Source organism: Saccopteryx bilineata, chromosome 6 (genome assembly GCF_036850765.1).
Source record: "Saccopteryx bilineata isolate mSacBil1 chromosome 6, mSacBil1_pri_phased_curated, whole genome shotgun sequence".
In the NCBI taxonomy this organism is placed as follows: Eukaryota; Metazoa; Chordata; class Mammalia; order Chiroptera; family Emballonuridae; genus Saccopteryx; species Saccopteryx bilineata.
In genome coordinates, this window is record NC_089495.1 from 180,894,757 (window position 1) to 180,919,356 (window position 24,600).

General features: G+C 46.0%; 1 protein-coding gene across 1 annotated transcript in view; it reads left to right on the forward strand.

Moving 5' to 3' along the window:
- TMX4 (thioredoxin related transmembrane protein 4) overlaps positions 1–21,030 on the forward strand; it is a 45,622-nt gene extending 24,592 nt beyond the window's left edge. The window contains exons 3-8 of the mRNA XM_066235263.1: positions 3–48; positions 2,187–2,315; positions 4,935–4,980; positions 8,485–8,586; positions 15,255–15,318; positions 16,925–21,030. Coding sequence (XP_066091360.1) covers positions 3–48; positions 2,187–2,315; positions 4,935–4,980; positions 8,485–8,586; positions 15,255–15,318; positions 16,925–17,295 — 758 coding nt within the window. The 3' untranslated portion in view covers positions 17,296–21,030. The remainder of the gene's footprint in view (positions 1–2; positions 49–2,186; positions 2,316–4,934; positions 4,981–8,484; positions 8,587–15,254; positions 15,319–16,924) is intronic.
- Positions 21,031–24,600: the final 3,570 nt, after the last annotated feature.

Genomic DNA, 24,600 nt, shown 5'->3' on the forward strand with positions numbered 1-24,600 from the left:
AGGTTTGAGCGGCCGCTTCTTTGTCACCACTCTCCCAGCATTTTTCCAGTGAGTTTAAGTCATTTTCTGGTCTGTAAATACTAGAAATCAGTAGATGTGTACCAGGACTTCAGTGTTGTTTTCTCTGTCACCATTCAGCATATCGTCTGGAGGGAAAGGGACAGCTGTGCAGGGTGACACTGTTAGAGGACAGCTGTGCAGGGTGACACTGTTAGAGGAGGTGCTCAGAGAGCTGCAGGGAGGGGAACCGCGTGTCAGGCAGCCAGGGGGCGTAGGCCAGAGAAGACTCTTCTGTGGCGTAGAAAGCTGGATTGATTCCTAATGAATGAGAAGGGACTGGTTAAATAGACAAGGTAGCCGGACCAGGCGGTGGAGCAGTGGATAGAGTGTCGGACTGGGACGCGGAGGACCCAGGCTTGAAACCCCAAGGTCACCAGCGTGAGCGCGGGCTCATCTGGTTTGAGCAAGGCTCACCAGCTTGAGCCCAAGGTCGCTGGCTTGAGCAAGGGTCACTTGGTCTGCTGTAGACCCCGGTCAAGGCACATATGAGAAAGCAATCACTGAACAACTAAGGTGCCGCAGTGAACAATTGATGCTTTTTATCTCTCTCCTTCTTGGTCTGTCTGTCTCTGTCACAATAGATAGATATCTAGATAGATAGAGTAGAGTAGAGAAGAGAAGGCTTTTCCAGATAGAGAGATGTCATGGAAAAGCCCAGGACAAAATGAGCTACTTCTGAGAACTATACTAGTTCTATATCACTGGCCCAAAGGGTACAGTGGAGTCATCCTGTGTGATGAGTCCAGAGGGGTTTAGGTAGTGAGAGGGGAGAGAAAGGAAGGAGGGTGGCTTCTGGAGAGGCTTAGGAGATGGGGTCATTGGGACTCAGTGATTGATTAGCCTTCAGGAAGGAAAAGCCTGTGATACCTACCAATAGGCCGTGTATAACTAGTAAAAGCTACTAAGGAGCTATTAGAATAAAAGGGAGTTTGAAAGTTAGAGACCAAAAATGGAGAAGATAGTGTGAAGTGACTATGTTAATTTCAAATTGAAAAGTTTAGGTGATAGTTTGAGAATCTAAAGCTCAGAAGAAAGATTTAGACAGACACATACTGGGGATTTCTCAGCATTGAGATAGATAGAGTTGAAATATATTTAGAGAGCACATATGCAGTGGGAATAGAAGTAAGTCATGGATAGAACTGAAGGTTGGCCAAACGTAGGTCAGGGAGTAAGGAAGTGAGAGAGATGGTCGGAGGATGAGGAGGAAGTCCAGAGAAGCTCATAAAAACCAAGGGGAGGAGGAAGGAAGGGTGTTTAGTGTAGTGGGCAGTGCCAGTCAGTGACAGACAGAAGAAAAATGGCAGAAACGTGCCCCATGGATATGGCACTTGAGAGTCATTGGAGACCCCCAATATGAGTGGTTTCCATGGAGTTGGGGAAGCAAAACCCCAAGTTGCTGTATAGTCCTGTACTAGGAGAGAGTGGTGAGTGGAGACTCTTCCCTAGGAAGCTGGATTGTGGAGAAGGCAGGAGCGAGGGGGTCTGGGGTGGCGTGTGACATAGGAAGTGTTTTGTTAATTTTGAGGGGAGAGACTTGAATGACATTAATTTGGAGATGTGGATACAATTTAAAAAAAATTTTTCCCCATTGATTGGAGAGAGTGAAAGAAGAAGGGAGGGAGAGAGAGAAAAGCATCAACTCCGTTTCACTTAGTTCCATTTAGTTGTGCATTCGTGGTTGCTTCTTGTACATGCCCTGACCGGGCTGAACCTACAGCCGCTGGCATGCTGGGTCCACACTATCGACTGAGCCCCCACCCAGGGACATGGATACAATTGTTAAAACTTGGTAACAACTGCTGTTTTGCTGTTCTAAAAGAAAAATTGAAATACTTGGTAGCAAAAATAATAAAAAGTAACTTGGCAGGAACTTTGCTTATATGTAGTTACAAATTTTGTGGTGATAAAATGTTTAATGCTTTCTGTTTCTGAATTTCTCATTTGTAATGGATTAATATTTATGCATGCTTACTGATTTTATGCCTGTGATTTTTTCTTGATATGCGCCAAGTTAAAATTCAGAGTGTAGTTCACTTATAAAACCAATAGTTATTTTGATTTTTATTATTTGTAACACTTGTTGTCTAACAGGTTTATTTTCTATTTGTTTTTACAATTTATAGTGCAAAGGATGGGATATTCCGTCGTTACCGTGGCCCAGGAGTCTACGAAGACTTGCAGAATTATATCTTGGAGAAGAAATGGCAATCAGTGGAGCCTCTGACTGGCTGGAAATCCCCAGCCTCTTTAACGTAACTTGTTATTTTTTTAAATAAGGAGGTGCTATTAAATAGGCGGTATCTAGTGAACAATTCATGGGCCATGAAAGTCTGCACTTTACCTTTTTTTTTTTTTTGTATTTTTCTGAAGTGAGAAGTGAGGAGGCAGAGACAGACTCCCACATGCACCCAACCGGGATCCACCCAATGTACCCACTAAGGGGCGATGCTTTTCGCATCTGGGGCATTGCTCCATTGCAACCAGAGCCATTCTAGCACCTGTAGTGGAGGCTATGGTGCCATCCTCAGCTCTCAGGCCAACTTTGCTCCAATGGAGCCTTGGTTGTGGGAGGGGGAGAGAGAGAGAGAAGGTAGAGGGGAAGGATGGAGAAGCAGATGGGCACTTCTCTTGTGTGCCCTAGCCAGGAATCGAACCCGGGACTTCCACATGGCGGGCCAATGCTGTACCACTGAGCCAACTGGCCAGGGCCAGGCTGCACTTTTCTTCATACCCGCTTCTGATTATCAGGATTGCGCATGAACATTGCTATGCTTCTGAGTGTATGACCCACATATGTTTCAGCTAGTTATCAGCATATCGGGCAGGAAGTACCCAGATTGAGGTGGATTACAGAAAGCTCCCCCGCTCACTTTTGCACTAAGCCATGCCAGCTGTTTTCTTTTTTGCATAATATGGTATTGAACACGTTTACTAGTCTTTCTTCCTTTTAAATTATTGATAAGATATGGGAGTGAATCTTTCTTGAATTATAGTTCATGAAAGAATTGCTACTGTATTTTTTTTTTTAATTCAGTAAGAGGAGGGGAGGCAGAGAGACTCCGGCATGAGCCTGTCTGGGATCCACCCGGCAAGCCCACTAGGGGGTGATGCTCTGCCCATCTGGGGCATTGCTCTGTTGCTCAGCAACCAACTCATCTTAGCACCTGAGAGGAGACCATGGAGCCATCCTCAGTGCCTTGGGTCAACTCGTTCTAATTGAGCCATGGCTGCAGGAGAGGAAGAGAGAGAGAGGGAGAAGTAAGAGAGGGAAGGGTAGAGCAGATGGGCGCCTCTCCTGTGTGCCCTGACCAGGAATTGAACCTCAGACCTCTACATACTGGACCAGTGCTCTACCACTGAGCCAACTGGACAGGGCCAGAATTGCTATAGTACTGATGGGGAAAATAAAACCTTTGGTGTCTCTGACTACCTAGCAGAATCTCTCTAGGAAAATATGGGCACGATGGCAAACTGCATAATAATTTGTGAGGTAGAAAAAGCCATACCATAATAACTGGCTAAAGTGAAGGAGAGAAAAGGGACACAGAAAATCTCTTTGGGTTTCCGGTTTGAGTACTTGGTGGGTCTTGGTACCAGTTACTGATTTGAGCAAGAAAGAACCAAGGGTTCAGTGTCAGATGTGTGAAGTTTTCTGGAGACTTCTTTGTGGAACTGTCAAGTGAGTTGCATGGAAGTGGGTCTCCGGAGAATTCAGGAGCACAGATACCAAGCATGTGGGAGCTGTCTAAAGCCCTAGAGTGGAGGGGATCACAGAGAGAAAGGACTTAGACCCAGCCATAGGACAGCATGAAGCTAAGAAGTTGGGTAGAGCAGGAGTCAGTAAAGGGAGTCAGGAGACTGAGAATGAGTACCAGTGAGTCGGGACAGGCAGGGGCTGTGACTCTCCAGAAACCAAGGGAACCAGGGTGATCCTGAACAAAGATCACGTGTCCCGTGGTACCAGGAGGTGAGAGAGGACCAAGTCTAAGGTATGGAGGAAGTGTGGACTATCCTTGGAGAAGCTTGTCGGTGGAGCTGCAGGGTCATGTGAGGTCAAGGGTAGAACGGGCTTTCATGCCGATGAAAACGATCCAGCAGAAAGGAAAACTGCTGATGCAGCAGGAGGGCTTGACGGAAAGAACCACGTCCTTCAGAAGCCAGAGGGCGGGGTCTAGGGCACAGCGAGGACTTAGACTGTGACGGCAGACAGGCTTTCTCTGGCGAAACAGGAGAAGGTGGGTGCAGGTGCACACCAGGCTCAGATTTGGTGGTGGGGAGATAAGAGCGATCACATGGTGGCTTCTGATTTCACAGTGACATGTGAGGAGCACTTGTTAGCTGAGAGTGGTGGGAGGAGGGGGAGAGGAAGGGTGTGAAGACAGGGAAGGGCACGAGCTGCCCTGTCAGGTAGAGCCCGAGAAATGCAGTGTCACAGGCTCACTGAGGTTCGTGGCCATGAAGGGAGGACAGTCCACTGGCTATCTGATTTCTCCCCAGAGACACGCAGCTGGCCATGGGTGGGCTTTTGCCAGTTTGTACAATGGAAGGAAGAAGGACCCGGGGATTTGCATGTACAGGGTGGGGCAAAAGGAGGTTTACAGGTGTTTGTATGGAAAATAATACAATGGTTAACTAATAAATAATACAAGAATAAACTGTTCTGCACACTCACAACTGTGAACCTCCCTTTGCCCCATCCCGTCCTCATAGCAGGCTGAGCTCTGGCCGTGGAGTCCACACTGGGCATGAACACGAGTGAACTCAGGAGAAGGGACAGGTCACTGCAGAGAGGAGGGCGGGCCCTCGGACCTGTTTTGTTTCGTTGTGTTTCTGCACAGTGTGCGTCACCAGCGTTTCTCCTCATTTTTTAGGATGTCTGGAATGGCTGGTCTTTTTAGCCTCTCTGGCAAGATATGGGTAAGTAACTAAATATATCCCCTTTGTGATGATCTCTGCAGAGGGATTTTTATGAGTAAGAACGTAACTTCTGAACCATAGGAAAAATAAACATTATAAATGCTTTTATAATTTCACTTTTCTCTTAAAGCTGCTCAGCTCCTGTCCCAGGGGTCCCCCGGGGAACTGTGTCTGTGTGTGGCAAGGCCTAAGTGAGCAGTGACCTGTAACTGCTGTGGAAAAGGCATCTTCTCTTAGGTCAGCTCTGAGTCTCTTTATGAAAGCTGAATCGGGCTTATGCGGTTTTACTTCATTTTGTGTTCCTAGTCTCATAATCTCCCTGCAGATCAGATTCTCTGAGCCTGAAGCTGATTCAGTATGTCAGGGATCAGCAAACTACAGCTTGAGGGTGGGCCACCTGCTTTTGTTCTTTTTTGAAAAGACTTTATTTATTGATTTTTTAGAGAGGGAGAGAAAGGTGGGGAGGGGGGAGGAGCGGAAAACATCAGCTCGTAGTTGTTGCTCCCATGTGCCTTAACTGGGCAAGCCTGGGGTTTTGAACTGGCGACCTCAGTGTTCCAGGTCGACGCTTGATCCACTGGGCCACCACAGTTCAGGCTGGCCACCTGTTTCTGTAAATAGTTTTATTGGAGCACAGCCATGCTCACTCTGATTGTGTTCACTCTACAATGGTAAAGCCATGACAGAAACCATGTGGCCCACAAGCCTAAAATATTTGCTCTGCCCTTCAAGGAAATGTTTGGGTCCTGGCCAGGTAGCTCAGTGAATGAAACACCGTCCCATCATGCTGAGGTTGTGGGTCAACCCCCATCAGGGCACATACGAGGCACAATCAGTGAATGCGCAGCTAGGTGGAACAACTGAGTGAAATAATGAGTTGGTGTTTCTCTCTCTTCCTCCCCCGCCCCCACCACTCTTCTCCCCTCTCTCTCCCCCTCTCTCCTCCCCTCCCCTCTCCCAATCCCTTCCTCCCTGAGTTGGATTTTTCTAATATATTCTGCTCCAGTGGTATCTTCATTTAGAGTTTGTACTCAAATCTGTATGTAGCCTAAAATTGGTTCTGACTCTTTGATATTAATGTAAGGTATTGGGCCCATCAGGCACCATTGTTGTATATTTTAAGGGAACAGTAGGATGCTTCCTTGTAATGAGCACATAATATTGAATTAGGATCAGTTTTTCCACAAATGAAAACTGTCATTGCCTGGCAGTTAAAGAAACAAGCACTGGGATCTGAAACTGAAGTAGATCCGTTTTAATCAGTGATTACCTGAAAATACTAAAACGAAGAGTCCTAACCCTCTTAAGCTACTCTAAGACCACTGTGGAGTCAGATAGAGTAAACAGATAAAGACTTTATGTCTGTAGTTATGAAAACACAACTTGATTAATGAGATCGTAGCAATGATCACCTGAAAGACCACATTCTACCAGTTCTGTATCAGGGTTTCTCTAAGAAGCTCAAATAAATCCTTTAGAATGTAAGCTGATACAAGAACAGTGAAGTGGAGCTTATTAAAATAAGAGGGTATTTTGAATGTGCTAAGAAGTGTTTGACTCAGGCAAATGCTGTATTGTGTTCTAGAAAACAGAAAGTTTCTTGAGGGTCACTTTAATAATTTATTTTGCAGAAAGGTCATAAGAGATTGTGTAGACTGACTTAACAGAACATTACTCATCCTAACCATATGAGTAAGGCAAATGGGCAGAGATGATTTTTTTCTTTCTTTTTTCTTTTCTTTTTTTTTCTATGTAGGGAGAGGAGGGGAGGCAGGCAGACAGACGCCTGCATGCGCCCCAACTGGGATCCATCCAGCAAGTCCACTAGGGGACGATGCTCTGCCCATCTAGGGCCCTTGCTTTCCTGCAACTGGAGCCATTTTTTAGCGCTAAAGTGGAGGCCATGGAGCCATCCTCAGCACCTGGGGCCAACTCGCTCCATCGAACCATGGCTGCAGGGGGGGGGGGTGGTGGAGAGAGAGATAGATAGAAGGGAGAGGGGAAGGGGTGGAGAAGCTGATGGATACTTCTTCTGTGTGCCCTGACCAGGAATTGAACCTGGACATCCACATGCTGGGCCAGAGCTCTACCACTGAGCTAACTGGTCAGGGCCCTTGGGCAGAGATGATTTATAAAGCAAATCTGAGAATACTGAAATCCATGGGTCAGCACCAAGGCAGCCTGGCTTTCTGTGTCTTCTGATTCTTTGACACATTTCAGAGGTTGATCCTGATGGCAGCACTTAGTCATCAAGAAGAGCAGAAATGATGTTCAGTAGCGTAGAATTTTCTAAAGTAGGGACCTGCACAGACATTTTAGAACTTCCATTGAAAAGGGTTTGATGAAAACAACATTTTGATGATCCAATACTTCTTTTGCCTGCTGGGTCCTGAGTGCTGGATTATTCTTTTTTTTTTTTTTTCATTTTTCCAAAGCTGGAAATAGGGAGGCAGTTAGACAGACTCCCGCATGCGTTCGACCAGGATCCACCAGGCATGCCCACCAGGGGGTGTCTCTCTGTTGCATCCAGAGCCACTCGAGTGCCTGAGGCAGAGGCCACAGAGCTATCCTCAGCGCCTGGGCCATCTTTGCTCCAATGGAGCCTTGGCTGCAGGAGGGGAAGAGAGAGACAGAGAGGAAGGAGAGGGGGAGGGGTGGAGGGGTGGAGAAGCAGATGGACGTTTCTCCTGTGTGCCCTGGCTGGGAATCAAACCCGAGACTCCTGCATGCCAGGCCAACGTGCTACCACTGAGCCAACCAGCCAGGGCCTAATTTTTTTTTTTTAATTATTTTATTATTTTTTATTTTTTAGTGAGAGAGCGAGAGGGACTGACAGGGACAGACAGTAAAGGAGAGAGATGAGCAGCATCAATTCTTCGTTATGGCACCTTAGTTGTTCATTGACTGCTCTCCCACATGTGCCTTGACTAGGGGGGCTCCAGCACAGTAAGTGACCCCTTGCTCAAGCCAGTGGCCATTGGGTCAGGTCTAGGATCCCACGCTCAAGCAGGATGTGCCTGTGCTCAAGCTGGATGAGCCCACACTCAAGCTGGTGACCTTGGGGTTTCGAACCTGGGCCTTCAGCATCCCAGGCCAGTGTGCTATCCACTGCACCACTGCCTGGTCAGGCAAGAAGTTTAATTTTTAATGGATGCCATATTACATGTAAAAGTTAAGCTGTATCTCATTATTAGCAGAAACTGACCAAAGAAACCTATCATCATGGAATAAGGGACTAGGAAAACAATTTTACCAGAGTTCTATGAGGTAATTAACTCCAAAGAAATGTAACTCTTATTAGATAAAACCTTGTGTTACTCTCAGATTCTCAGTGTTGTAAAATTTGACTTGCTCTTGAAGAACTGTAGACTCAAACCACCAGAGACCTTCATAGGAGCTCCTATATATAGGAACAATGTGCAGACCTGAGTTATAGCTAGAGAAGTAGATTTAAACATTTTTGGGCCTCATTATAAGTAAATTTCTTTTTTCTTTTGATTACAGCATCTTCACAACTATTTTACAGTGACCCTTGGGATTCCTGCTTGGTGTTCTTACGTCTTTTTTGTGGTAGCCACTTTGATTTTTGGCCTTCTCATGGGTCTGGTAAGAGCTAATGCCCGTCTGTTTTCCTGTCTCTGAAGTGAAAAGGGTCGCATGTAAAACTACAAAGCAGCCAGGAAAGGAGACACACATAGACATCATTTCGTGTGTGATCTGAGCAGTTAGATAGCATTTGCATGTTTGATACTGCTTTAATGGTAATTGGAGATATAATGGAAAATTTATGAAATCATTTTCTTCTAATCCTGTCCCTTAAATATTCTGAAGATGTGTGCTGCCCGAAATAGGCAGCGATGAAAGAGCGAATAGAGACGGTACTGGAACTGCTAGTTTCCGAGACAGCCCTGTCGGCTGTGGGCGCACACACTGCTTACTCGATCAGAGCACTGCGGGGACAGGCCCAGCTGGGGGGCTGCTCCTTCAGTAAGGAGGGGATTTCTTCTTGTTCATATCCTCCAGTTAAACCACTGATCCTGGCCAGCTGCTTTCACATACACTCTGCTTTCCCCAAGGTCAATTTTGTAAGATAATGTTGGTGAAAACACAGTCAATATTGTGAAAAAAAGAAGATGCAGGCCCTGGCTGGTTGGCTCAGTGGTAGAGCGTAGGCCTGGCGTGCAGGGGTCCCAGGTTCGATTCTCGGCCAGGGCACACAGGAGAAGCGCTCATCTGCTTCTCCACCCCTCCCCGTCTCCTTCCTCTCTGTCTCTTTCTTCCCCTCCTGCAGCGAGGCTCCATTGGAGCAAAGATGGCCCGGGCACTGGGGATGGCTCCTTGGCCTCTGCCCCAGGCGCTAGACTGGCTCTGGTCCCGACAGAGCCACGCCCCGAGGGGCAGAGCATCGCCCCCTGGTGGGCGTGCCGGGTGGATCCCGGTCGGGCGCATGCGGGAGTCTATCTGACTGTCTCTCCCCGTTTCCAGCTTCAGAAAAAAAAAATACAAAAAAAAAAAAAAAAAAAAGAAGAAGATGCAAAGCACATCACTGTGTTTTCTTTGAATGTGACAGTCAGTGTCTAGTAAGTATCTGAATTTTTCCCCTAGGTTTTTTTTTTTCTTTACAGAGACAGGGTCAGAGAGAGGGAGAGGTAGGGACAGACAGACAGGAACGGAGAGAGATGAGAAGCATCAATCATTAGTTTTTCGTTGCGACACCTTAGTTGTTCACTGATTGCTTTCTCATATGTGCTTTGACCGGGGGCTACAGCAGACTGAGTGACCCCTTGCTCGAGCCAGTGACCTTGGTTCCAAGCTGGTGAGCTTTGCTCAAACCAGATGAGCCTGCGCTCAAGCTGGCGACCTTGGGGTCTTGAACCGGGGTCCTCCGCATACCAGTCGAGTCCAATGCTGTATCCACTGCGCCACCACCTGGTCAAGCTCCCTAGGTTTTTTAGCTAAGAGTTGGAATAATTTATTTAGATAACGGGGCAACTGTAAGTATTTTGGCATGCTTTATACTCTTTGACATATTTTTTTTGACATATTTTTTTTTCTTCTTTTCCAAGTGAGAGGAGGGGGAGATAGAGAGATAGACTCCCGCATGCGCCCCAACCGGGATCCACTTGGCAACCCCCAACTGGGGCTGATGCTCTGTTCATGTGGGGCCATGCTTGCAGCCAAGCTGTTTTTAGCGCCTGAGGTGGAGGCTTCACAGAACCATCCTCAGCACCCGGGGCCAATGTGCTCGAACCAATTGAGCCATGACTGCTGAGGGAGGAGAAAGAGAGAGAGAACGAGGAAGAGGAGGAGTGGAGAAGCAGATGGTTGCTTCTCCTCTGTGCCCTGATGGGGAATTGAACCCGGGCTTCCACCCACCAGGCCAGTGCTCTACCACCGAGCCAACTAGCCAGGGCCACATAAATGTTTAACCTTTCTCTTTATCTATAGTTGATCACTTTGATTGAGCTTTAAACTAATTAATATAAATTATTAAAAGCTCTTATATTGCATATTAATTACATAGCTCCTAAATGCCGTATGATAGAAATAAGTAATGATTACTAAGAATGCATAGAAATAAAAAGGACAGACTTTTAATTAAGATTATCTTAAAAGTCTGCCCTTAATTTTATAATGAATTTTGACTTTTTAGCAAAGTATTTTTTAAAAATTAGCTTAAAATAGTAGTAATTATCTTTATAGCAAGTCACAGGTTAGTGCAACAGTCTTATTCCAGGGAGCCAAGGAGGCTCAGTTTTATTTTGCTGTATTTGAGATCAGACTGCTGATGTTAATCTCACAGGTTGGCATAGAACTTAGGTATGTTATTCATTAGGTCCTAGGTTTGCTCCGTTCTATTGCATTAACTGCTAATCAACATGTCCCTAATGCTCTCGCCTACAAGGACTTGTCTTCGGATGTAAATGTTCTCCTCTACTATCTAGTGCTATATTCTAGTAGTATATTCTGGAAATACACGAGTATGAGGTTTCTGTAGGGGAACAGTATGAGGTCCCAGAAGATTCCGAGGTGGAGGTATAGAGAATGTAGATTGAGTGAGCCTAGTGCAAGACCACTGAAAAGTCTTCTCAGCATAAAGAAGTTCAGAATTTTATCTCTGAGGTTGACTTGAAGCCCATGAAATCACGTCAGGCCTGCCTATGCCCTAAGTTCATTTGGAAACTTAGATTCAAATAGTCAGTGTAGGAAGGTTATATAAGAGGCTTGACCTGAAGAAAGAAAAGAGTGGATTGTAGACTGTTCAAGTGATTAAGTGATAAAGATACCATTCCCTTATAATAAATTGGAAAGAGAACTTTAACAAAATAATAATTCAAAACAGTAATAGACTCAAATTGTTCATTAATAATTTTCATAGTACAGCATTCACATCTCTCTACTCAAAATGCCATTTCTACAACTGTAATATGTGTTAAAACACTCAATAGCTAGATTTTTTGCCTTGAGTGAGGTCCCCAGGTGTACAGTCCAGTGCTCTGTGTTACCTTGGCCATTAACGGGGGCTGAAAGTAGAGCCCGGGCACGCAGTCAGGTGAGGCTTGGTCCTGGTGACCTGGGAGGTGTCCGTCCCTCTTGGAGGTTCTGTGGAGTGGAACTATTATAGGTAGGCCCAGAGGGCCAGGATGTTTTCCATGGAGATGCAATTTACAGATCAAGTCATTGCTTCCTGTAGCCCGACTTATATTTCCTATTTTTGCCTAGTTTTAAAATATTGGAAGCCAAAACAAGGCTGCTAGTTTGATTTTGGTTTGCTTTCTTTTTTTTTTTTTTTTGGTTTGCTTTCTTGATTGAACCTAGTGATGGTTGAAATATTTTACAAAATGTTGTTTTCACATGTAAACAAGGGATTGGTTTTAGAAATCAGGTACATATTTTGGATTTTAAACTAATAGGGAAGATCCCTAAGTGCATAGTCTATATAGCAAATCACTGGCAGCAGATTTTCTGCTATGAGCAGCTCTGCTCTGAGGGGTGGAAGACGGCAAAGCCGGACAGGGGAGAAGCAGTGGCAATCACAGGCGGCAGTCTTGGCCTCCATTATCTGGTCTCCATTTTGGTTGGTGTAGACATTGTCTACATCAGGGGTCCCCAAACTACGGCCCGCGGGCCACATGCGGCCCCCCTGAGGCCATTTATCCGACCCCTGCCGCACTTCTGGAAGGGGCACCTCTTTCATTGGTGGTCAGTGAGAGGAGCATAGTTCCCATTGAAGTACTGGTCAGTTTGTTGATTTAAATTTACTTGTTCTTTATTTTAAATATTGTATTTGTTCCCGTTTTGTTTTTTTTACTTTAAAATAAGATATGTGCAGTGTGCATAGGGATTTGTTCATAGTTTTTTTTATAGTCCGGCCCTCCAATGGTCTGAGGGACAGTGAACTGGACCCCTGTGTAAAAAGTTTGGGGACCCCTGGTCTACATTTTGGTGCTTAGGTATTTTTTTCATGTGCTGATGACCGAGCCTAGCACAGAGCCTCCCTCCCCCTGAGGCATGTCACTGTCCATGAAGAAAGAAAATCCTTCCGCCTCCCTGGTTAGATGCATGCCTGTCTACACCTTTCTGGGTAGAAGCTGAAACCTAAAAACACAAGCCTGGAAGGGAAGGTGAAGAGGAAGGGAACACCCTCTTGTATACCCTGATTTTAAACACTGACATTCTTAGCAGCTCAGAGTGTGGCCCGTTCCCACGGGATGGTTCTCCAGACCAGAAAATAGGTTAAAACTGAGAGACTGAGAGTGAGAAGGTTTTACTCTTTCTGAAAAGAAAGACTGTTCAGTGGAATTACGTACTATTAGACATACATCAGACCTCGGCATGGGGCAGCCCAAACCTGTTCCTCCAGAGAGTCAAGTGAGAGAGCAGTGAAGTGACTTGTCGGGCCACGCAGCCAATGACAGTCCCATATGTCTTTTCTAGGCTTCCTCACCCAGCCCTCTAGATGTCACAGTAGGACTTACCACCCTGTTCCCTCACCCTCTCCTCCCCACACGCCCAATTTAATACCAGTATTTCTTGTCACTGGCAGGTTGTTTTTCTTTTTTCCTTTTGCAATATGTCCCAACCAAAAGCTTTTCCTCCAGTTGGAATTGAGAAATGGGGGAAAAATTTACAAAAACAGTATGTCCAAAGAAGAGCTAGCTAATACGCACTTGATGATCACATTAAGATTATAAGTTTTTGACCCTGTTTGGTTGGCTTTGTGGTAGAGTGTCGGCCGGTGTGTGGAAGTCCTGGGTTTAATTCTTGGGCGCACGGTCAGGGCACACAGGAGAAGCGACCATCTGCTTCTCCATGCCTCCCCTCCCCCTTCTCTCTCTTTCTCTCTCTTCTCCCACAGCCATGGCTCGAATGGTTTGAGCAAGTTGACCCTGGGTACTGAGGATGGCTCCATGGCCTCACCTCAGGTACTAAAATAACTCGGTTGCTGAGCAACAGAGCAGTGGCCTCAGATGAGAAGAGCCTGGCTCAGTAGGGGGCTTGCCCAGTGGGTCCTGGTAAGGGTGCATGTGGGAGTCTGTTTCTTTGCCTCCTGGCCTCTTACTTAATTTAAAAAAGATTGATTGTAAGTTTTCAATCTGTGTCTCTTCAGATGGAAGTGTTTTCCTCTTTGGAATTCAAATTAATTAAATGGCTTGGAGCTTGTTCCTTCACAGCCCACAGAACATGGTCTCCTTAAACGGGCATTCCGAACTTTGCCTGGATCCAAGATCCCCCGTGATCCACTGGTGCAGCTTAGAGAAGCCAGGCCCCAGCGCCGCCAAGCTCTCCTGACTGCGCACAGGGCTTCAGGGCAGGGCCGCACGTGTGCCTGCTTCACGTGGGTCCTTCTTAGTCCTGCCAGCGCTCTCACTGGTCTTAATCTCTGTATCTCTTAAGTGTCTATCCAAGTGCTTAATTCATTTTTCTTATGACATTTAATGTCCGTTTTGCTTTATAATTAAGGTGCCATTTTTTTCTTTTTTTGAATATTGACCCCAGATGTTAACATATCTTGAACCTAATGAAACAAATATTGAGTAAAGTAATAAATGAGAATACAGATGGTGATAACCCTGAACAAAATGTAGATTAGTCACTTGATGTTTATAAAATCGAGTCAAAAAAGACTATGAGGCCCTGGCCGGTTGGCTCAGCGGTAGAGCGTCAGCCTGGTGTGCGGGGGCCCAGGGTTCGATTCCCGGCCAGGGCACACAGGAGAAGCGCCTATTTGCTTCTCCACCCCTCCCCCTCTCCTTCCTCTCTGTCTCTCTCTTCCCCTTCCGCAGCCAAGGCTCCATTGGAGCAAAGATGGCCCGGGCTCTGGGGATGGCTCCTTGGCCTCTGCCCCAGGCGCTAGAGTGGCTCTGGTCATGGCAGAGCGACGCCCCGGAGGGGCAGAGCATCGCCCCCTGGTGGGCGTGTCGGGTGGATCCCAGTTGGGCGCATGTGGGAGTCTGTCTGACTGTCTCTCCCTGTTTCCAGCTTCAGAAAAAAAAAAAAAGACTATGACTTGGAGTCTTTAAAATTTTAGAGCATAGCCTGACCAGGTGGTGGCACAGTGGATAGAGCTTCGGACTGGGATGCGGAGGACCCAGGTTTGAAACCCTGAGGTCGCCAGCTTGAGCGCAGGCTCATCTAGTTTGAGCAAAAGTTCACCAGCTTGGACCCAAGGTCGCTGTCTTGAGCAAGGGGTCACTCGATCTGCTGTAGCCCCCCGGTCAAGGCACATATGGGAAAGCAATCGATGAACAACTAGGGAGCCACAACAAAGATTTGATGATTCTTGTCTCCCTTCCTATCTGTCTGTCCCTATCTGTCCCTGTCTGTCTCTGTCACAAAAAATAAATAAATAAAAAATAAAATAAAATTTTAGAATACATTTAAAATGCTGTTGTAGGACAGACTAGTCTTGATTATGGTGAGGGTGGCCCATGTAAAGCCTGATTTTGGAGATTGTTTTTGTAAAGGCCATTGCAGACTTGGCTGATAGTGTCTATTTTCTTATACCTGCTTGATTTGTCTATTGTTAGTGGGCTGTCTGGAGACAGCTGACTTTATGACCCCCGTTCTCAATTAATAGTATTTTCCTATATTGTGTCACATTTAAAAAATAGGAAATTCTTAATTATACTCTTTTCTGCTTTGAAGACTTTTGACCAACTGCTAATTATTTATCTGAATAACTGGTTGTAGAAGCCAGGCCTAATTTTGAGTCCTTTCAGTGGTAGATGCCCCGTTTACTCACTATAAAATGCCTTTGTTTACTCCTCCAGGTCTTGGTGCTGATATCAGAGTGTTTCTGTGTGCCACATCCAAGACATGTATCCGAACATCCTGGTAAGGGTGATAAACGCGTGCCATGGAGTTGTTTGGCATTCTTTGTGTTCATGTAGGTGGTGGATTTTCCTTCTGATTTACTAAGTTACCAAATGACCACTACTACCAAGTATCTTGAAATATGTTCTCTGGATAGACTTGAATTAAAATTATTTTTTTCTCTTTTAATTAAGAAATATTTTATTTTGGTGACTTACTTTTCCCTTGAAGTGTATGCCCTCCGTTAGTCAGTTGATACCTTTTTCTTCTTTCAAACTGGAATGAAAAGGAAGGGAGGAAACTCACATTTACTAAGTGTCTGCTGTGTGCCGATCACTATTGTAAGTCCTTTAAAAGAAGTCTCCCGAAATCTTTGTACTGTTCTACATTGTTTCTGAGACCAGATAGCCCTGGATTTGCATGTTTTTAATCCTATTTTTGAAACTTTGCACAAAGACTTTTATGAGACTTGGTAATTGTTGAATTTTATGTCTGCAATTAAATAAGCTTATACTTCTTTTTAGTTTTGAAGTTTTCAAGGCTTTGAGACTTCCATGGATAGAGTCTTGCCCACTTAACAGGGTACATTATAAGAACTCGTAGTTTGGTGTGATTTGGTCCTGCGAACATCACCGAGGGCACTTCCACACACGCAGGTGATGCTGCCTGCTACTGTGATGGCCTGTGCTGCACGTGCACACAGCTGGCAGCAGGGCGGGTTTGTTTGTATCATCACGACCACAAACCCACCAGGAGTATGTTGCACTGCTACAGTAGGAATTTTTAGCTCCATTATAACCGTATGGGACAGCTGTAAAATATAGTAGCACAGTGTTGATTGAAATGTTGTAATGTGGGGCATGACTGTTTAATTAGAAGACATATTATGTTCCTTAGAATTCTCTTTTTCCCTCATTGATTTCAAATGGGGGTGAAGCATTAGTTAGTTTGTTGTTCTACTTAGTGGTTCCATATAGTTGTGCACTTATTAATTGCTTCTCATATGTGCCCTGACTGGGGTTAGAACCACCACCTCGGTGCATCAAGATAGCACTCTATCCTTTGGAGCCAGCTAGCCAAGGCCTCCTTAGAATTTTTAAAAATAACAAAGCCAATTTAAAGCAGCTTAGGGGGAAAAAGGGGAATTTTATTGGCACTCATCACTTGAAAGTGCAGGGATGTTCCAGCTTCAAGCACGGCCCCAGGAATGTTAGATTTCTGTTCCCATGTGACTGATTTGATGGCTGTCAACAGCAATAGTGATCACTGTAGAGACAGCTGTTCCTCCTGACTCTGCCCCCAAGCTGGGCAGTACTCTGATTGGCTCAGCGTGTCCTGGTGAACCTGTTCCCATGAGCAGTGAGCAGGTCGCTGAGCCTTCCGCCAGGTACCGAGTACAAGGCGTCCGGGTACCTCAGCCCTCCAGCCCCTGTGCTCTGCCGAAGTCAGCGTGGTCAGTGAGGTTTGCTGGGGGACGGGGAGGTCCCAGGTGGGGCTGGCACGGTGGCCGGACGTCTGTCCTGTGTCATAACAGCTTCAGGATGGAGAAAACTGTCATGCCCCCCCCTTTTAATTGTACAGCTAAACACGGTTATTTGACTGCTGCGTGACCTTTGTTTATGCCCAGAGTGGAGCGAGAAGTCAGAGGACGCTCATCAGGCTGAACAGCTGCAGGATGCCGAGGAGGACAGAGACGACTCCAACGAAGAGGAGAACAAAGACAGCCTCATAGATGAGGAAGAAGAGAAGGAGGACCTCGGTGATGAGGACGAAGCCGAGGAGGAGGAGGAGGAGGAGGACGAGGATGAGGATGAGGAGGAGGAGGAGAGCCCAGTGGCCGGTGCTGATGCAGAGCGGAGTGACGGCCCAGAGCCGGGGCCCCCGCGGGAGGCGGGAAAGCAGGCAGGGCCCAGTGACCCGCAGGCGGCCGCTGACACCCCTGAGGCGGAGGACGCGCTGAGGCAGCGCAGGAGCCAGCGTGCTGACAAGGGGCCGTAGCTTTAGAGACTGTGTCTGCGAGTATGGAGCAGAGGAGTATGTCAGCTTCCCTCTGCTCTGCAGTTTAAACCAACTCTTCGTTAAGTGAGCAAGCTTCTCTTGGAAACGGCCTGGTGGCGTGGTCTCACGGCATCTAGCCTGATACACTTCCATGCGAATCTCCAGGCATGACAATCAGACAATCAGGCTGCTGGTGCCAGGAGCTGTAGGGGGCAGTTTGAACCAGAGCAGCCACCCAGCCCTCCCGAGGACAAGGCCGTGGGCCCCAGGGAGTGAGCACTGAGCAGCCCCACCAGCCTTGCCTGCAGCAGAAGATTTGGTTTCATTCTTGTTTCCTCTTGTGTAGTATTTTTGTCAGACTGTAAGAAACTCCAGTCACCATGGTACAGGGACCCTTACTTAGAGATGCAGGTTGAGAGGGCCCTGGATAGTAGTCTAGAAAAGAGCTTGGAAGTCATCCCAATTCCGAGTCTCCTTTGTTCCGTTCTTTCTCCCCTTGAACCTTTCCAGCGCTCCTGCGTGGCCACGGGCCCCCACACTGGTCAGGCTGCGCCCGGGGAGGGGGCTCAGACAGCGGCCGCTGACGGCAGCCACGCTTGTTCCACAGGAAGGTTTAGGTCATCACGAGCCCCAGCCCACAAAGTGCGACTGCCAAGCGTCTCAAACACAATATTGTAACCTTCGGAGAGTCAAAAGGAAGTAGGGATTTACAGAAGAGAGTTTTGTTGTTTTTTGCCAAAATGTAGTGATTTTTTTTTCCAAAAAGTTTGTTTAGCAATATTCTTTTTCACCCCAGAAGTCCCCCGGGCCTTGCCAGTACAAGGTAGTCTTGTGAAGGAACCTTGAATACTGTGTTACTTTGTTTTGGCTCAAGGGGTTCCCTGGTCTTGAACCACTTTAATATTAACTGAAAAACTGTTTCTGGTTTTCCTTCAGTGATGTGCTTTTGGTGAAAGAATTAATGAGAGTGAATATGTGGAAATGAAAGATTTGGTTTCATTTCCTTCTTCCTTAATCTTGTAAAGAAGTTTATCCCTGCAAATCTCTCAGTGACCAATCTACTGAACGTACCCAGGGGGCCAGTTTCTTTGAGAAAGTCCATTCATCTATTTCTGCCTTACCTGATTTATGTCTTAGAATAAATTCATAAAATTAGGTTCCGAGCTTATGAAAGATGACTAAAGTTGATTCTGCACCCCTTGGGTCTGGACAGAATAATAAGTAGAGCAGGTATATGAAATTCAAAAGTTGCTGTCATTTAAAAAAGAAATATGCAGTGTTCGCTTACCTGGCTGTTTAGATAACCCTTGTCTTATATTAACTTTGAACACTGGGTCACTGGTGGGCGGGGAGATTCTGAAACTTGCTCTCCTCTTGTGCTTGAAGGAGCCTGTTGCAAGCCTAACACAAAGGGAGTTTTTATTCCACCAGAATTCAGTTTTTAGGGTGGTTATTGTTCATCTTTCCAGTTCAGTCACCTGACAGTCTCATCCCGCAGTATGGTGAAGTTCAAGTCACCAGCTTTCAGTGGCTGTGAAGCTGGGGACCTAGGATCTCATTGTCCTCCCAGCCCTTCAGCGCCCCCCCAAGGTCTTCAGTAAAATGATTTGATTCTTCCCCCCCCCAAAAAAAAGAGTCACCAATAGTTTTTCTCTTCAGATAGCAACACAGCCTCAAGTTGGAGGCCAGCAGAGAATGGGGGACTGGGAATATCTGGACCTTTGCTCATTTCCTTCCCCTCTCACGAGGCAGGTCTCTTCACCCAAAGTGTCATTGTCCTGATGGTGGCGCTGCATCTCCTGCCCCCAGCAAGCTCTTCTGGGTAGCTCTGGAACTGGGCGTGCCCTCCTGTTCCGGATTCCTTCCTCTTACAATCCGCAGAAGCAGGTGTTCAGAGGTCGTTAGGTTCGAGTGCAGAGATGCAGAAGAAGGAAGGTTTCCGTTTGGCTTTTCTGTGCAGTCTCTCCTCCCTCATAATAAAACAACTTTTATGTTGAGTATTCAACTAGAGGGGAGGGAATAAAGAAGTAAAATCTTTTTGGCTTTTTAGAAATGTAAGGCCAATTTCCAGTTGGACCCCAATTAGTATCTAATTATATAATATTTTAAAATATATTTTCTTTCTCAGAAATATTTTTTTAAAAGATGGAGTGGGGAGAAAATCATTTTGGAGAAGAATGTTCACTAAAATTTTAAATGTCTTGCTATGAGAACCATTTTTCCTGTTTTTTTAATATTCTGGCAAAAGATTTTTTTTTTTTTTTTTTTTACCAAATGGTCTGATAAATATACATCTAATTTTATTTCTTTCCACTTGAAGCCTTTACATTTGTTTTTAGTACAGACTAAAACTAAAGGAAAAATGTCAAGCTAAAATAATTCGAAATTAGATTAACATTTCAATAGAATTTTAAGGCTATTTCTTATAAGTAATATATTTATTCCAGAAGTCAAATGCATGGAAACATGATTTTTATTTAAAAATTAAAAAATAGTCATGCTTCCCTGTATTGCAATATCAGTTATTTAATCACACAAGAATGTTTTATGTAAATCAAAATTAGGCGAATTAAATAAACTGGATTTTGAAATGGGAGTCCAGTGTTTTATGTCTGAGTAGCTGGGGCAGGTTGCATTTTCATTAGTTAGGAGAGGTTGAAACTTCCAGCTGCCTTTTTCTTAGTTTCTTTTATTACACATCTGCTGGATCTGCTACACCATCCCAGCTTGCTTAGAGATCTCGTATCCAGGCAACATACAAGCAATCCCTCGAGAGAGGCAGGGTTCATTCAGCTCCCTGCCTGGGCACTTAACCTGACCTGCATATGATACCTTCCAGCCACAAGCCTCTACAGAAATTCAAAGTAACTACTATGGTCAAAGTAAACGAGCTTTGGCCAAGTTGGCTTTTGACACCAGAGAAAGCCAAAGTTTGTCCTAATCTGAGACCCAGACCCCTTGTTGATTGCCACGGTGCTGCACGATTTGGTTATATGTAAGCCTGCAGAGCCTCCCTCCTGTGACACCTTTGGGGTAGATGACAGATGTCTTTCAGGGAAAGGACTTAACATGGGACTTTATTACCGAGTTCTTACATGGTGCTTCACAGGAGGGGAAACACTTAAGTGAAAAAATCATGGACAACATAGGGTGCACCTGAGAAGTCAGCATACCACCTTCCGTGGGCGTGGAGTGGGAAGGGACGTCGGTGCTTCTGCTTCAAGTGTCAGTATTTCCCTGCCCTTCCTCTCACTACTCCCGTGTTACTGCTGCCAGTGTTAGAAATGGGTGCTCAACCCAGCCTGTCAAATACAGCAAGATTTTGGAAAGTATTCATGTGAATCTTTTGTGCCAACAGAAAAGGTCCTTGTTTAGTATCTCTTTACCTCAGTTCTACATTTTGATCCTCGTGAGGATTGTAACTTACTTTGAAAAACCGAACGTGGAGTCATCAAGCCTGATCAAACTCTGACAGCTTTCGAACAGTTTTCTGATCCAGGAAGTTCGGTTCAAAGGCGTGTGATAGCATCAGACCATGACATGTCCTTCACATATTCTTAGTTAAGCTTCATGTGAACTGTGACATTGTATATGTGTGACTCCTATGCCTTGGATATGTTTCCAATGTAGTTTCATTGTATTTGTGACTATATATAGCTTCTTTGTGCAAATGCAGTTTTATACTGAAAATACTTATTTGTATTGCAATGCATTATAAATTTGTTATTTATATTCTTTGTAATAGTCTTGGTTATTTAGCCCAGTGATACCTATTTTCTGCTCTTCCACGTTACTTTGCCTCCTCAGATAGCACGTGCGGCACCCGGAATGAAGGTGGTGTTTCCAGCAGTACCTCGCCTGAATCACAAAGCACCCAATCACAAACTGTATAAATCCTTGATCCTGTATGACTGCATTTTATGTAAATTTCCAGCCCCGTCAAAACCTAATGATAGTGATAACTAAGTAAAAACAAGATATTGCATTTCATAGAAAAATTTTCACAAAAGCCTAGGCAATGTAAGAATATTACTTCGTTAAGATAATTTTTCTTTCTGTCCGTCCATCCAGTCTGTTCATTTTTCCTTTTTCTTCTTGATTTAAAAAATTTTTAACAGAGAGTCAGAGAGAGGGATAGACAGGGACAGATAGGAACGGAGAGATGAAAAGCATCAATCATTAGTTTTTCGTTGTGCATTGCGACACCTTAGTTGTACATTGATTGCTTTCTTACATGTGCCTTGACTGTGGGCCTTCAGCAGACCGAATAACCCCTTGCTAAAGCCAGCGACCCTGGATCCAAGCTGGTTGCTCAAACCAGATGAACCCGCGCTCAAGCTGGCTACCTCGGGGTCTTGAACCTGGGTCCTCTGCATCCCAGTCCAATGCTCTATCCACTGCGCCACCACCTGGTCAGGCCTTTTTCTTCTTGATTTGATAAAACCCAAACCATATGCCTTTAGCTGCTCTGGAAAGTATACAGAACCAAGGAGGGGCCGCCAGAGGGTTCCTTTCGCAATCCAGGCGGCGTCTAGAGAAACTAAGTGCGCTAACCTCAGTCTCCCTCTGTTCTGGGGGTGGCCAGAACTGGGTGGCTATAAACCTTTGGGACACTGCGCTGGCCTCATTTCAAAGGGCATTCGGAAGACGGGTGTGCACCCAGCCCTTCCTGTCACTGTAGCCGTGGAAAAGTGGAAAGGAGGTGAGATGACTCTTCCAAACATCCCTGGGGACTGAAATAAGGGAGGTTAAAATTTCCACTGTTGATAACGGATGTATAATGAGAATAAAATAATTAAATCCCCAAACGTCAGAGGAACTGGCTCAGAATGCCTACTTGTGTATACAGTGAAAATTGCCCACTATGCAATAGCTCAGCCTACATCAGCGGGTCGAATGACCAAATTTCCGATGGCTTTAGGCGACCCCTGTGTTTTGGTCGTTCAACCCCTGCCGGGGTCGCGACCCACAGGTTGAGAACCGCTGGTTTAGAAGGTAACGTGAGAGAAGAGGTGCCGGGCCCTCTCTTCCTGGGGCTGAACCCCAGCCCCACCACTGGGTAGTGTGTTCAGTTAGTCATGCTACCTGACTTCTCTGTGACTCCTCTTACAGTGTGAGTGGAAAGAGAAATCCGTGTCCACGAACGATGCTCTTGAAGGCATCAGAGTTGAAAAGGTAATGGATTAGCAGGTCCTCGGGCCAGGATCTACAGGAGTTGGGAAGGCCAGGAATGGGATCCTGGTGTTTGGGGCTGCTTTTCTCCTGAAGGCATTTGCTGTTTCTAGGAGTGGAGGTGGAGCGTGTGTTACAGAGCCTGAGTGATGCTTTCGACAGCGTTGGCAGAGGGGACAAGGATTGGCTAAGAATGGCAGGGCCTGTGAAAACCTCGTGATTCGGTTGGGTCTCTGAATGGACTCACAGTAGGAAGGAGATACTAGAAGTAGACACTCCTCCCCCAGTTCAACCTCAAGATATCCTGCTCCTAAAAACAGGATGATGTGATCCTGGAGGCAAGCATGAATGCTGGGAGGAAGTAAACTGGTAATGATTGAGTTCTTGGGTGGTGGATCCTCTTGCTATGAGACAGATTCCTGTGGTCTAAATAAATCCTGGGCTCCTAGAGGCTTGGCTCTGTGAATTGTTGCATTCAAAGGACCATAACCTAACAATCAAAAGGAAACAATTTCCTTATATTCCTTCCACTCTCTGCCTCTCTTAGTACCCAAAGCCGTCCCTTTCTCAACCCTGCATTATTCCACCTTTTATGCTGATGTCTATCCTTGAAAAACTCTCTTTGGTGTTCCCTAAGTGTGAGCATTAACTGCTCTGTTTCCCTTTCCGTTTTTCCCTGACCTAGCTCTCCACTTTTACCCTTGCTGGATGGAGAAGAATCCTTTCTGATACATACACCCCCTCCCAGTTTATAAGGTTCTCCTCATTGCACAATTATACTCCAGGAAAGCAGTAAATACCAAAGCGACATTGCCATGATTCTCCTTGATTGGGAGGTGAGGTGAGAGAGAGGCCAGGAATACCTGGGTGTCAAAAGAAATTGTGCCTAGTACGCTTTCCATCTGCTGCCCCCAACTTTTCTTGATTTTTCTAGGCAGTTCAAAATCCCTGACAGGTTCAGCTGCCTCTGCCACAATTCATCATTGTCCTTTCTGCAAACACTGGGGCAGAGAACGGGAAAACTCCCTGATGGCCAACATGTCAGGTTTAGTATTTAATCCTCCGGCTGCTCCCGCCAAGAATCTTAACTCTTCTCCTCCGGTGCCCATGATTCATATAATGAAAGATGAGTCATCTGACAGACATGCTCGAGGTAGAGGCACCACTAGATGCTCCTCTTCTTCACAATAGAAGCCAGCGTTGGCCATGTCCAGTCCTCCAATTTGACCAGGCAGCCCAAGGGTGATCCTTGCATGGACTCAACCTATGCTGGTTCTTTCAAATATCTCGTCACAGGAAACTGACCTGAACTAGAAGAAAATTGGTGCCCAACTGGCAAAAAGAGATTGAGATCTGGATGCTACTGATGCTCACCTGAGAAGACTTCAATAAGATGGAATATCTTGCGATTATCCCCAGTTCCCTAAATCTGTTCGAGGTCTCTGGTGTGAGCCGTTAGCTGGTACTAAGTCTATTACAAGCCCTCCTCCTCCTCCTCCTCCTCCTCCTCCTCCTCTTCCTCCTCTTCCTCCTCTTCCTCCTCCTCCTCCTCCTCCTCTTCCTCCTCCTCCTCCTCCTCCTCCCCCTCCTCCTCCTCCTCCTCCTCCTCCTCCTCTTCCTCTTTCTTCTTCTTCGACAGAGACAAAGAGAGAGGGACAGACAGGAAGGGAGAAGCATTAATTCTTCATTGTGGCACCTTAGTTGGTTATTGATTGCTTTCTTATATGTGCCTTGCTACCTCAGAGCGAGTGACCCCTTGCTCAAGCCAGAGACCTTGGGCTTCAAGCCAGTGAACTTTGGGCTCAAGCCAGCAACCTCAGGGTTTTGAACCTGGATCCTCAGCATCCAGATTCAGATAGTGCAACACTCTATCCACTGCGCTGCCACCTGGTCAGACTACAATCCATTCTTTGTCTGTTCCAACGTAGGTCAGCTCACCAATACTGGAAATTCATGGAGCTCTTGCTTCAGGATTAAAACGCAGCAAGTCTAGGCTCCCCCACCTACCTGCTCCGACCAGTAGATTTGCCAAGACTCGCCACCCCTGGCAGACAGTGCGCCTGGGGAACTCTTCCAGCCACTTACTTCTTCCGGACACGTCCTCTCAAGACCGTCACCTCGTAAGTCACTCCG